The sequence below is a fragment of the Pelophylax lessonae genome (assembly GCF_965119305.1).
Source record: "Pelophylax lessonae genome assembly, chromosome: 3".
NCBI classification, from domain to species: domain Eukaryota; kingdom Metazoa; phylum Chordata; class Amphibia; order Anura; family Ranidae; genus Pelophylax; species Pelophylax lessonae.
The window spans coordinates 2,935,671-2,948,923 of NC_138770.1; the positions used below are offsets into that span (position 1 = coordinate 2,935,671).

General features: G+C 45.7%; 4 protein-coding genes across 4 annotated transcripts in view; 3 read left to right on the top strand and 1 right to left on the bottom strand.

Moving 5' to 3' along the window:
• LOC309549119 (uncharacterized protein) overlaps positions 1-13,253 on the bottom strand; it is a 2,919,967-nt gene that overhangs the window by 2,447,648 nt on the left and 459,066 nt on the right. The gene's annotated exons all lie outside the window — the stretch shown is intronic.
• LOC309549117 (uncharacterized protein) overlaps positions 1-13,253 on the top strand; it is a 4,285,597-nt gene that overhangs the window by 2,336,987 nt on the left and 1,935,357 nt on the right.
• Positions 1-13,253, top strand: part of LOC309548679 (uncharacterized protein) — a gene marked incomplete at its 3' end in the record, with an annotated part of 51,943 nt that overhangs the window by 24,761 nt on the left and 13,929 nt on the right. Inside the window, exons 2-3 of the mRNA XM_082248641.1 lie at positions 12,766-12,894; positions 13,022-13,156. Coding sequence (XP_082104767.1) covers positions 12,766-12,894; positions 13,022-13,156 — 264 coding nt within the window. The remainder of the gene's footprint in view (positions 1-12,765; positions 12,895-13,021; positions 13,157-13,253) is intronic.
• On the top strand, positions 77-4,398 carry LOC309548681 (uncharacterized protein; the record flags this gene model as incomplete). The annotated part of the gene is made up of 3 exons (XM_082248643.1): positions 77-108; positions 3,333-3,666; positions 3,835-4,398. 3 exons carry the CDS (start codon positions 77-79, stop codon positions 4,126-4,128), a joined length of 660 nt encoding a protein of 219 aa, XP_082104769.1. The 3' UTR covers positions 4,129-4,398.

Sequence of the window (13,253 nt, forward strand, 5' to 3'; positions counted from 1 at the left end):
TTGTCTTACCTACATAGAAACTACCACACTCACAGGCCAATAGGTATTTCACACCCGATGTTTTGCAGTTGGCATAATGTTTATATTTAAAGAAGGACCCATTCGGAAGTAATATTTTTCTGTCAGTCCACATCGGAAGGTGCCAGGATATTTGCATAGGTCAGCACGTCTATCTTCTTTAAATTCACTGTGTACCAAGTAATCCCTGACTGATTTGGCCCTCCTATATGTAATTGCTGGTTTGTCTGTTACTAGAGGGCCAATCTGGCAGTGGCGTCTCCAGCTTTCATTTTTAGAGGGGGGCACATGGGGGGACAGGGACAAAAGTAGGGGGGCCAACTATAAAATGCGATTTTATATTATATTATATATATATATATATTTACATACACTGTATATTTCAATAATAGAATGCACTCCAGAGGACTTGTTACAAATTCACCTTTGTTTAATTTGTGCAATATACAATACACTTGAGCGTCAACTTTTCAATCTAACTAGAGACTTTCATCAAGATGCTAAAAAGTCCCTTAGACATACTTCAGAGAAGGAAGCTGGAGAGTCCCTTTAACATGACCAATAGACAGAAATTTGCATTAGGAACAGGGCCGGTGCTCCCACTAGGCGAACAAGGCAGCTGCCTAGGGCTTAGCCATACCTCCCACTCCCAAGCATCCCTAAATCCCGGAATGCTCGCGGCGGTGCGGGCGGCTTGGTTCCACACACGGCAGCTGGTCTCTCTCCCCAGCTGTCTGTGTCAGTGCAGAGAGCGGCGAGCACTGAACCCGCCCCTCCCCCTCCCTGTGTGTTTCCTGTACACAGAGGAGGCGGGGAGCAGCTCACCACTCTCTGCAACAGCGCCGCTCTGATCTGAGGTCTGTGATGTTTATAACGAATACAAACTTGAAAGGGGGGTGTATGGAGATGGAGGGGTGTATGGAGATGGGGGATGTATGTCATCTTCCTACTAGGGATGCTCGAACTTTTCAAAAGTTCGGTTCGGCCAGAACATCCGAACTTCCCGAAAGTTCGGCCCGGATTTCAGAACCCCATTGAAATCAATGGGACCCAAACTTCGGTAAACAAAAAACACAATTTTTAAGCCCTAAAACCCAATAAATGCCCCTAAAAAGTGCCTAGGGATCTGGGTCATGCCCCAGGGACTATTAATCACACAAAAAAAGTTCTTAAAAATTGTCATTTTTGATAGAGAGCCAATTATTGAAAAAATTAAAAAAAAAAATTAAAAAAAAATGTCTTTGTATTTAGTATCTGGGGGGGGGGGGTGTCTAAAAAGTGTACCTGTGAAGTTTCAGCTCTGTAGCATGTCCAGAACCATAAAAAAAAATTGTTTGTATTTTGTCACTTATAGAACAGGTTAGTGGCTTCTCTCTTTTCACACCTTGCCGGTTTAGTAGCAGGCGTTTTTTTGGGCATTTTTTGGGGTCTTTTCAGGCAGGCAAAACATCTGAACATGCGTATAGGGGGTATATATACACCTAGACATAAATAGGTGTGATAGTAGCAGAAATATATGCTTGCGCTAATTAAATCATTTACACTAATATGGCTCCGCTCCTATAACACCTATATATGTCTAAGTGTAAAATACATATAAGGATGTGTGTATATATACCACTATACACAAGTTCAGATGTTTTGCCTGCCTCCAAAGAACCCAAAAAAATGCCCAAAAAAAACACCCAGGTGTGTTGTTGCAGGCATTTTTGGGGGGTTTTTGGAGGCAGGCAAAACATCTGAACTTGTGTATAGTGGTATATATACACACATAATTATATGTATTTTACACTTAGACATATATAGGTGTTATAGGAGCGGAGCCATATTAGTGTAAATGATTTCATTAGCGCAAGCATATATTTCTGCTACTGTCACACCTATATATGTCTAGGTGTATATATACATATAAGTATGTGTGTATATATACCCGTATACACAAGTTCAGATGTTTTGCCTGCCTCCAAAAACCCCCCAAAAATGCCTGCAACAACACACCTGGGCGTTTTTTTTTTTTGGCGCTAGCGTTTTTTTGGGCATTTTTTTGGGTTCATAGCTGCAGCAGCTTTAAAATACATGGGTATGCTCCCCCAAATTTGCCTGTTTATAATGCTGACATTGAAGAGTAAAATCTGGACAGTTTAATGGGAGTTAAATACCAAAAATTCAAGATTTTTTGGTATAGTTCCCAATGGTTGATGCATTTTGATGAGATGTATGTAACATCAAAGGCTTTCAACCAGCTTATTTCAGAGAAGGCTTTCCCTAATACTCTCTCCCATTTCAAAACGGTAGTGGATTTAGAATAGGTATTATGTTTATTCAATATATCGTAAATGATTGAAATACCATTAGAGGTAGTCATGGGTCCTTGATACAACTTATACATAGAAGTCGGTAATTTGAGATATAAAGTAAGATTATTCTTCTGTAAAAACGAACGTATTTGATAATAACTCATTAATGCTGATGATGGTATTCTATACCGATGTGCCAAATACTCAAATGAATAAATACCTGTGTCGCTATACAAATCTTTCAAACTATCAACACCACTTCTTAACCATAGATTTATATCAAGGTTAGGGATAAAGCACGGAAGAACTGCAAATGTAGTGGGGAATTCACACATCGTCCCTTGTTCTAGTGGCTTTCCAACGATTTCTGCCCAGACTGTTAGGGCTGTTTGAACCACTATAGATTGTATACCAGACACCTCGGCTCTCGTTGTTTCCTCACTCTCTGACTAAGGTTCATGAATAAAGAAATGAACTGGTAGGAGATCAGAGGACCCATTTACTAGTTACCTTGAGGAGGGAATTGTAAGATCCTCAGAGACAGAGCTGCCTGATGTGGGCGGAGTCCTGGTTTAGGGGAACCAATCTGCTGATGTCTTGTAGTAATCTTTTTATTTCTATTTTAGTACATGGACGGGAGATGAGGAAACCCTCAGAGGATTGTCTCACTTTGTCTCCAGACTGTAAAGTAGAAGATGAGGACATCACACAGTATAGTCCAGGAGAAAACCCGGCTACCTCAAATGTCCGTCCGGCATCACACAGTGTAGATGGACCATCGTATTCCTCTTATCCCGAGGAACCTCAGACTGTGAGGGACGGTGCCGGACCATCGTATTCCTCTTATCCCGAGGAACCTCAGACTGTGAGGGACAGTACTGGACCATCATATTCCTCTTGTCCCGAGGAACCTCAGACTGTGAGGGACGGTGCCGTCCTTCCACCAGATAAGAGGTTCTCCTGTACTGAGTGTGGGAAATGTTTCCATTCTAAACCTAATTTTATTGTGCATAAAAGGACTCACACTGGTGAGAAATCATATTCCTGTCCTGACTGTGGAAAATGTTTCACACAGAAGTCTGCTCTTAACACACATCAGAGATCTCACACAGGTGAGAAGTCGCATTCCTGTCCTGAGTGCGGGAAATGTTTTTCACAGAAGTCCAATCTTTACAAACAGCAGAGGTTTCACACTGGTGAGAAGCCTTATTCCCGTCCTGAGTGCGGGAAATGTTTTGCACAGAAGTCCAATCTTTACAAACATCAGAGGTTTCACACTGGTGAGAAGCCTTATTCCCGTCCTGAGTGCGGGAAATGTTTTGCACAGAAGTCCAATATTTCCACACATCAGAGATTGCACATGGGTGAGAAACCGTATTCCTGTCCTGAGCGCGGAAAATGTTTTTCAGGGAAGTCCAATCTTTCCACACATCAGAGATCGCACACGGCTGAGAAGCCGTATTGCTGTCCCGAGTGTGGGAAATGTTTTGCACGTAAGTTCACTCTTTCTACACATCAGAGAATGCACACTGGTGAGAAGCCGTATTCCTGTCCTGAGTGCGGGAAATGTTTTTCACAGAAGTTCACTCTTTCTAACCATCAGAGATCGCACACTGGTGAGAAGCCGTATTCCTGTCCTGAGTGCGGGAAATATTTTTCACAGAAGTCCAATCTTTACAAACATCAGAGGTTTCACACTGGTGAGAAGCCTTATTCCTGTCCTGAGTGCGGGAAATGTTTTGCACAGAAGTCAAATCTTTCCAGACATCAGAGGTCTCACACTGGTGAGAAGCCGTATTCCTGTCCTGAGTGAAGGAATTGTTCCTCATTGAAGTCCTGTCTTCCTGTACATCAGGGGTCCCACACAACCCTGGAGGTGTATTAGTGCCTTGAGTGTGGGAAATGTCTTCTATAGGAATGTTGCTGGACATGTGGGGAAGAAGCACACCCCGATATACACCTCAGATATACTCCATGGCTGATCTTCATCATATAAGAAACACTTCATAAAGGAGATCATAGATCACCAGAGACATGGATGAAGTGTTGTCCCGTGTTGGCCATTGATAGCAGGAGAAAAATAAAAATGGAGTCCTTACCTTTCATTGGCTGAGTACATTTTGTGCGGGAAGATTTCACAAACAGTTACAAATCTGGTTGTTATAAATGTGTTGATGAAATGTGACCCGCATTCCCCCAGTCATGCTGAATTGGGATTTCCTATAATGGTCAGTTCCATCTAGTGGCCATAATGTGCTTTCCTGACAGATGTCCGTGGCAGCATACGTTTGGGTAGCCCCGCCCTCGCTCCTCCCCCATAAGACCCCACCCCCATAAATGTTCATAATAAGCCAATGGCTGCGTTCCTTTTTTGTCCTCACTTATTGGACCATTTTTGTATGAGGTTTTCCTACCTATTGGAAGTATTGGTGGGCGGGTCTGGTGCTGGGCAGCTGTGCGGGATGTCAGAAGCTTCCTTTGGTATCCAGAAGACTTCCAGGATGTCCCGATTGGTCATTGAGTCCCCAGCTATCAGCGGGGTGGTGTTATGGCACACATACAGTATGTAGAGGATCCATGCCTGGAGAGTGGGCCCTGCCATTGGCGGCCATTTGCATTGGCTGGGAGCCCAGCTGTTAGCGGTTGGCCATTAAGTGTTAGACACGTGAAATTCGTTTCGGTGCGAATAAAAATTCCGACAAATTTTTGGTTATTTCTAGATTCGGATGTATCCAAATCTCCAAATGAAATAGTAATGAATTTTGTTGTTTTGTTCAAAATCTGTTTAAAATTTGTTTAGTTTATTCATTTTCTAAGGAATTCCACCTTTTCGGAACGATTCGAATTCGGATCAGTCAAAAAAACGATCGACCGATGCAAATTCTGTGTGAAGAAATAGCTGGTTGTTAAGCAGCAAGCCGGGAAGCCGGCCGCCCGCATCCTTACCAACCATGACTCATCAGCTGTCAGCGGGCTTCCCCACTGACAGATGAATGGAAAGAAAAGAATGCCGGCATTGCCCAGCAATAGAACAAAACGGCGTGCTCCCCTCCCCCTTTCCATACCAGACCCTTCGGTTAGGTTTTTTCAGGGCCCATGTCGATATTTTGGTCACGACATATCGGTATCGGCCGATATTTTGTACATATAAAGTGAGTGGTCTGCATCACAAATTTGATAATACCATGTTTTTTTTTTGTACTCCAAGTCATCCCCCCCAATCCTAGGGGTGGCGACTGGGACAACCGAATCCTACATGCCGAAACTCTCTGGATCGAAAAACTCTCTGCTACCATTCCCCCAGGCATCAATGAGGTAATACATATAAGCCTTTTTTATGAGATTAGTCATACCTCATTTGCCTCTCCGTGTAAATATGCTCATTGTTAGTGTGCACCCAAGTCCTGTATATGATTATATGATATCATGCTTGCTTGCTGTGCTATTGATAAATGTTGCCCAATGGAGAGGCACATTGGATAGTTGAAATCTGGTCAATGAGAACACAGGCTTTGATACAGCCCCAGGGATTGGCACAGACTGCTGTCTTGGTGCATTGTGGGGTGTGGTATAAAAAGCCAGGGGCACAGGTGCACAAGGTCTTTGGCGGGGAACAAAGTCCCAGAAGGAGGGTGGCGGCTGCCTCCTCTTCTGAAGCGGTTGGAGTGTGGCCGCAGGCGGTCAGCCTGGCTAGCCAGAGGTGTGGAGCTGAGCCCAGAGGTCCAGGAGAGCTGACTGGAGGAGTTGAGGCAGTGCGAGAATCTGGAAAGTAGTATTGTAAGTACAGAGGATCTTGCCTATGGGTCTGCCCAGGAAGGGGACAACTCCGGAGTCGTGTAGTCAGTCGACGAGTGTCAGCTGGAGGAAAAGGGGGTTCTAGGTGAGTGCCCTGAAGAGAAATACAATAAGGAACATTTACCTTAGATTTATCCAGTGGCAGGATGAAGTAGCGGCCTTGCCACATCCTCAAGTTAGGAGTCCTCAGAATTGTGAATAGTTCAAGTGTCGGAGTATCCCACTCATCCCTTCTCCCACCCCAATATAAAATAAAAACATCAACCCCTAGACCGATCATTGACCAAGCCAAGAACGTAAAGTGCTATGATTTCTGCTTGTAGTTGCTACGGGTGACCCAGGGGAATCCAAAAGTGTGTAAAATCAGCAGCCCTCAAGGGGGCAGTGCTACACTTACAATTCTACTTTCTCCTCTCCTCTTCCTTTCTTTGTTGGGGTCCCCCAAGGTTCTGTTCTTGGACAATCTACACCTCCTCTCTGGGTCAGCTGATAGCCTCCCATGGCTTCTAATACCATCTCTAGGCTGATGACACCCAAATCTATTTATCCACCCCTCAGCTCACTCCCTCAGTCTCCTCACGTATCACTAATTTACTATCAGATATATCAGTCTGGATGTCACACCACTTCCTCAAACTCAATCCACCCAAAACCGAACTTATCATTTTTCCTCCACCACGTGCCCCTTCCCCTGATTTCTCCGTCAATATCGATGGCATTACTATAGGCCCATCCCCGCATGCCAAGGTCCTAGGTGTTGTCCTGGACTCTGAACTCTCCTTCAAGCCCCACATCCAATCACTGTCCAAATCTTGCCTCCTCAACCTCTGCAACATCTCCAAAATGCGCCCCTTCCTAACCAATGACAAAGCCCCTAGTTCACTCCTTGGTTATCTCTCACCTCGACTACTGCAATTCCCTTCTCATTGGCTTACCTCTACATAGGCTCCTCCCCCTTCAATCCATCATGAATGCTGCTGCCAGACTCCTCCACCTTACCAATCACTCAGTGTCCACTACTCCTCTCTGTCAATCCCTCCACTGGCTTCCGCTCACCCAACAAATAACATTCAAAATACACACAACATCTTACAAAGCCATCCACAATTTAGCCCCCAGCTACATCACTAGCCTAGTCTCAAAATACCAACCTAATCGTTCTGTTCCTTCCTCTCACAACCTCCTGCTCTCTAACTCCCTCGTCACCTCCTCCCATGCTCTCTTCCAGAACTTTTCCAGAGTCCCTCCAATCCTATGGAACTCCTTACCCCAATCTGTCCGATTATCTCCTACTCTATTAGCTTTTAGACGATCCCTGAAAACCCTCCTCTTCAGAGAAGCCTATCCTACCCACACCTAACAACCGTACTTCCATTTTCTCCATCAGCCCAACCCCCACAGTTTTTGCTTTTTGTCTCACTTGACCCTCCCTTCTAGATTGTAAGCTCTAATGAGTCGGGCCCTCTGATTCCTCCTGTATTGAATTGTATTGTAACTGTACTGTCTGCCCTCATGTTGTTAAGCTCTGCACAAACTGTTGGCGCTATATAAATCCTGTATAATAATAATTTAGTGAAATATAAAGGAGACGTTGGATGGACTTTGATGTCACTTTATGGTTGATCACTGGATACTGATGAGGTGAAACGCGTCGATGATTTGTCACATCTTTTACTTTGGTGATAAGAGGGTGGGATTTATGGATATAAGGGGAGGGGTCATTGTATTTATCACCCATTTCCCGATGCTGGACGATGCAAGAAGCTGACACTCTATAAAAAGTCTTGTCTCTGCCAGCTGGGGAAACAGCGAGTGGGAAAACGAGTTGTTGAGGATTTGAATAGTAAACTCCTTCATTGTTCCTGGTCAGCTGGGGAAATATTGACTCCCAGACCTTCCCAGCCAGAAAACTGGTTGGAGGATTGGAATAGTAATCTCCTTCATTGTTCTCAGCTGGGAGTGTCGGGGGTTTCATTGACTTGTACCCAACTTCCCTTCCACAACAAACTCTTCTCTAGGAATCTATGAATTGGGGAATAGATTGTGTCTGTGGCCCCAAAATTACCTGCACTGGGTTTTTTACTGACATTTTCTGTTTCCTAATCCATTGTGCTAATATCGTGTGACATAAAACATTGTAACTACCGCCATTTTATTCTCTAATATGGAAATGGGTTCTAATAGGCTGCAGGAGATCTGCTGAGACATAGAAAGGGAAATGGGTGCGAATAGGTTGCAGGAGATCTGATAAAAAAAAAGGCGGGGGTTGAAATGAAGCAGATCTCCTGCAACCTATTAGTATCTATTTCCTCTGCTGAGAATAAAATGGTGGTGGAATTATTTTGTCCTTTATTTCATTTTATTTATCTTACTAAGTTGTGTGTTCATTTACTGCTCACCAGAACATTATACCACCCACCCGAACATTATACCTACCCACCAGAACATTATACCACCCACCAGATCATTATACCCACCCACCAGAACATTATACCCACCCACCAGATCATTATACCGACCCACCAGAACATTATACCCACCCACCAGAACATTATACCACCCACCAGAACATTATACCGACCCACCAGAACATTATACCGACCCACCAGAACATTATACCACCCACCAGAACATTATACTCACCCACCAGAACTCCACCAGACAAAGCATCACACTGCCTCCGCCGGCTTGTCTTCTTCCCATAATGCATCCTGGTGCCATCTCTTCACCCACATCCCTTGCAGCCCCATACACAACAAACTGCAATGCCCATTTCTTTGCTTTAAAAAAACAACAACTTCAGGGAAAACATGTTTACTTGCTGCCAAATATACCCCGCCCACTTCCAGATGACATTGTAATGAGATAATCTATATTATTCACTTCACCTGTCAGTGATCATAATGTTATGGCTGATCAGTGTACAGTACATACACACTAAAATATGTGGATACATTCATCTATAAAGTGTTAGGTGCTCAAAATAATATTCTCTGCAGATCTACTGCTTCCACTTCACACCTACTTCATTCATATCATAATAGTGGCTGCTATATTAAATAAACTAAAAACCTGTGAAAATTCATGTAATCATACAATAATTTGTGCTCAATATAGTGTTCTCTGCAAGTCCACTGCTTCCACTTTGTAACTACTTCAATGATTTTATTTTCCTAAATTAAATCCACAAATGAATGAAAAGTTGATAAGGTGTGAAAGTTCTCTGTGCTCCAAACTGTGCCAGCTGTAGTGTAGCCACGCCTTCTTCCACCTCTTACACACGTGATGGTGAGGGCGCCCCCTTAGTAGTGCTTCCCCACTCACCAGAGCAATATGACTCCCAGCTTTTCATCTACCAGAGTCACAAACATCCTTCACACTCTCCTCACCTCCGATGGCAAAGGAACTGGATCCTCCTCGCTCACTCCTGCAAGTCTGCTGCACTTTCTGTCAGTCTCCCTCCTAGACTCGGCTTCCTCCTCCGACCGCTGTTCCAGCAGGAGCTCCGCCTCTTCATACACACTCAGGGAGGAGAGAAAGGGGAAGGATATACAGTACATACACACACAGCACAAGGCCGTGTTCACACTACCAGACGGTTCTCAGGGCTGCAGTTCCTCTGATCTCCACAAGGTGGTGATCTCACCTCTCCCCAGACAGGAAGTCTCTATGGAATACAGACAGGAAGTTTCGGGGGAGAGGTGAGTTGGGAGGAAGTAGAGAGGAGACATTGCGGGAAGAGGCAGCAGAGGAGGTAATAAGATCTTATTTTCTATTTACACCCAGTAACCCCCCCGTCATGTCCGTCCTCTTCCTCCATAGTCACTGTGACGTCTTTTATCACCAGCAGATGATGATACACACATATATAGTGTGGAAACCTAGATTAACTCCTTCAGGGTTAGAACATTTCCCCACTTTTGGGGCCGGAACATTTTCTTTATTTTGAAGATAAATTCTAGTAATATGTTCCTCTAAACAAACAGCATTGATAATAAATAGACAAGACAATGACCATCCTGACTAGAGATGGGCTCGGGCGTGTTCAAGTTCACACAGTGGCATAGCGTGAGTTGTCAGCGCCCGGGGCAAGGTAAGCAATTTGCGCCCCCTACACAAATCTACTAGACCACTACACTGACCTACCTGATTACTATACTGACACCTACACAGACCTATCTGACCACTACAGAGACCTACCTTATACCTTCACTGACACTTACACTGACCCCCCCCCCCCATACACTGACACCTACACTGACAACTTCACTGACAACTACACTGACCCCCTACACTGACAACTTCACTGACAACTACACTGACCCCCCTACACTGACAACTTCACTGACGCCCCTACACTGACCCTACTTCACTGACAGCTACACTGACCCCCCTACACTGACCACCCCTACATTCCCACATACACTGAGACCTACACTGACCCCCCTACACTGACCCCCCTACACTGACACCATACACTGACCCCCCTACACTGACCCCCCTACACTGACACCACACACTGACTCCCCTACACTGACCCCCCTTAAACTGACCCCCTACACTGACAACTACACTGACCCCCCCTTCACTGACCCCCACCCATGCACTGACACCTACACTGACCCCTACACTGACCCCCCCAATACACTGACACCTACACTGACCCCCCATACACTGACCCCTACACTGACCCCACCCCCATACACTGACACCCCCTACACTGACACCTACACTGACCCCCCTTAACTGACCCCCACCCATACACTGTCACCTACACTGACTCCCCCATACACTGACACCTACACTGACTCCCCCATACACTGACACCTACACTGACCCCCCATACACTGACACCCCCTACACTGACCCCCCCATACACTGACACATACACTGACCCCCCCATACACTGACACCTACACTGATCCCCCCCATACACTGACACCCCCATACACTGACACCTACACTGACCCCCCATACACTGATACCTACACTGACCCCCCCATACACTGACACCCCCATACACTGACACCTACACTGACCTATCTCCCCCCTCCCATGTCCACTTCCCTGGGCTCCTGGGGCAGGCAGCACATCACTCACCTCTTTCTGTGTCCAGACACTGGGGACTTGAGGAGGCGATCTGGAGCAGAGGAGAGACACAGCGTGTCAGCAGCAGCAGCCAGCAGCCAGTGTGGAGGCAGCCGGTCCGGATAGCATGGAGAGACTCCAAGAGCGGTGCTGCACATGCACCGAGCCACCGGCTGCCATCTTCACCCACGACCAGCCCCGCCCCCTGGCCACACGTGACACCTTCAGCGTCCACCGCTCGTCCTGCACAAAGAGGCAGTAAAGGCAGGAAACAGCGGGCGGGCGGCCGGGCAGGGTATTGAATTTGTCACAATAAAGGGATGGGGGACACTATTATCCCGCGGATGGCGAGCGTGGGATGCGCCCCTCTAAATGTTGCGCCCAGTGCCAGTGGCCCCCTCCGCACCCCCCACGCTATGCCACTGATTTCTCACGTGCCCAATCCCGCCAGGAAGCCGACATTGCACTCCGCTAATCACAGACAGTGAGAGATTTCCCGATCCACAGGTGCACAGATCAGTAAATGTCTCACTGCCTGTGATTAGTGAACTGCAGTGACAGCTTCCTGGCGGGATCGGGTACATGCAAACTCGACCACGCCCGAGCCCGTCTCTAATCCTGACCATACATGGCCTACAAAGGGCAATTATTACAATATGCAGCCAACACGATGATGGAGTGCAGGGGTCAGGAGTATAGAACATAGAGCCCCTTACATTGCTGGTGAGGAGGAAGAAAACATTTCCTAGCCTGCCATGAAGAAGATGTTCCATCATTGGTGTCAGAGGGAGGAAAATACTGAGGGTTCTGAGGGAAGTATAGGAGCTGAGGGGATGTGAGGGTTTAGTAAAGCTGGAAGACTTTAGGGGCCTCTGAAAGTGTAATGTATATGAAGGACTTGAGAGGTTAGTCAGGCTTCAGGGCTCTGAGGGAATAGGGGGCTGGAGGGCTCAGGGGACTCTGAGGGATATGGGGGGGACTATGATTGTCCTTCCACCCCAACTGCAGTTATTTTTCCAGACCTTACAGAACTGGCAATCTTAACCATCTTATTGTCCCACTGGTCATGTGATTTGTTCTGGAATATTATGTAAGATGAAGAAGGGATCTCCTTCATTCGTTGGTGAGCACTTGTTCTTAGAGGAGTTCTGTTTCAGCTGCAAACCAGCTCAGAAACCAAACAAATCCAACAGAGAAAAGGGAAATTCTGATCTGGCAGACTAAGAGGGTCCAAGTTCCTCCAAGATGTAACAAATCCAAAACAGTCCAGATTAAGGCCTCTTGCACACGATACTCCTGTTTGAGCATCTCGCAGCTTGAAAAAGCTCAGTACAGCTTTTTCTTTTTTTCTCTGAGCTAAAATAAAGCCCATTAATTGTAATGTGTCTGTGCACACAGGTGTGTAAACAAGCGCTGTGCATTCTTCAGTAAAAACAAAATAGAATGTATTCTCATGGGGACAGAAGTTCTTAAATGTACAGCAACTCTCCTATTACTGCCCCCCCCCTCATCCACATATTATTGTGACCAATATCATCCAAATAATTCTTACCTTCATTTCCCAAAGTTATCCATCTACAAGGAGACCTGTATAGATCAAATGATGGCACCAATGAGGATGGAGGAGGACCAAAATCATATGACTGAGAAGATACTAAACCTCACCCTGGAGATCATCTACCTGCTGACTGGAGAGGTGAGGAGGATTCTGGGAGGTCACATGATACCATTCTTATCTCTAATAATAATACACAGACCTAACCAGAGAGGTGAGGAGGATTCTGGGATTCTAACATGATATTCCTATTGGTTCTTCAATACAGAGATTTTCTCCTCTGAAGTCAGGTGATCATATGACCATCACAGTGCCTCCATGTGAGTCCCTAAAACTTGAGAGACACAACATGCAGAAGATTCTAGAAGTCACCAAAAAGATGATGGAGCTGCTGACAGGAGAGGTGAGCGGTGCTGGGAATTCTGAGACATTAGAAATACTGGGCAAAAATTCAGCAAGAAATACGGGGCAACTTAGGAAACAGTGACCATAGGTCAATT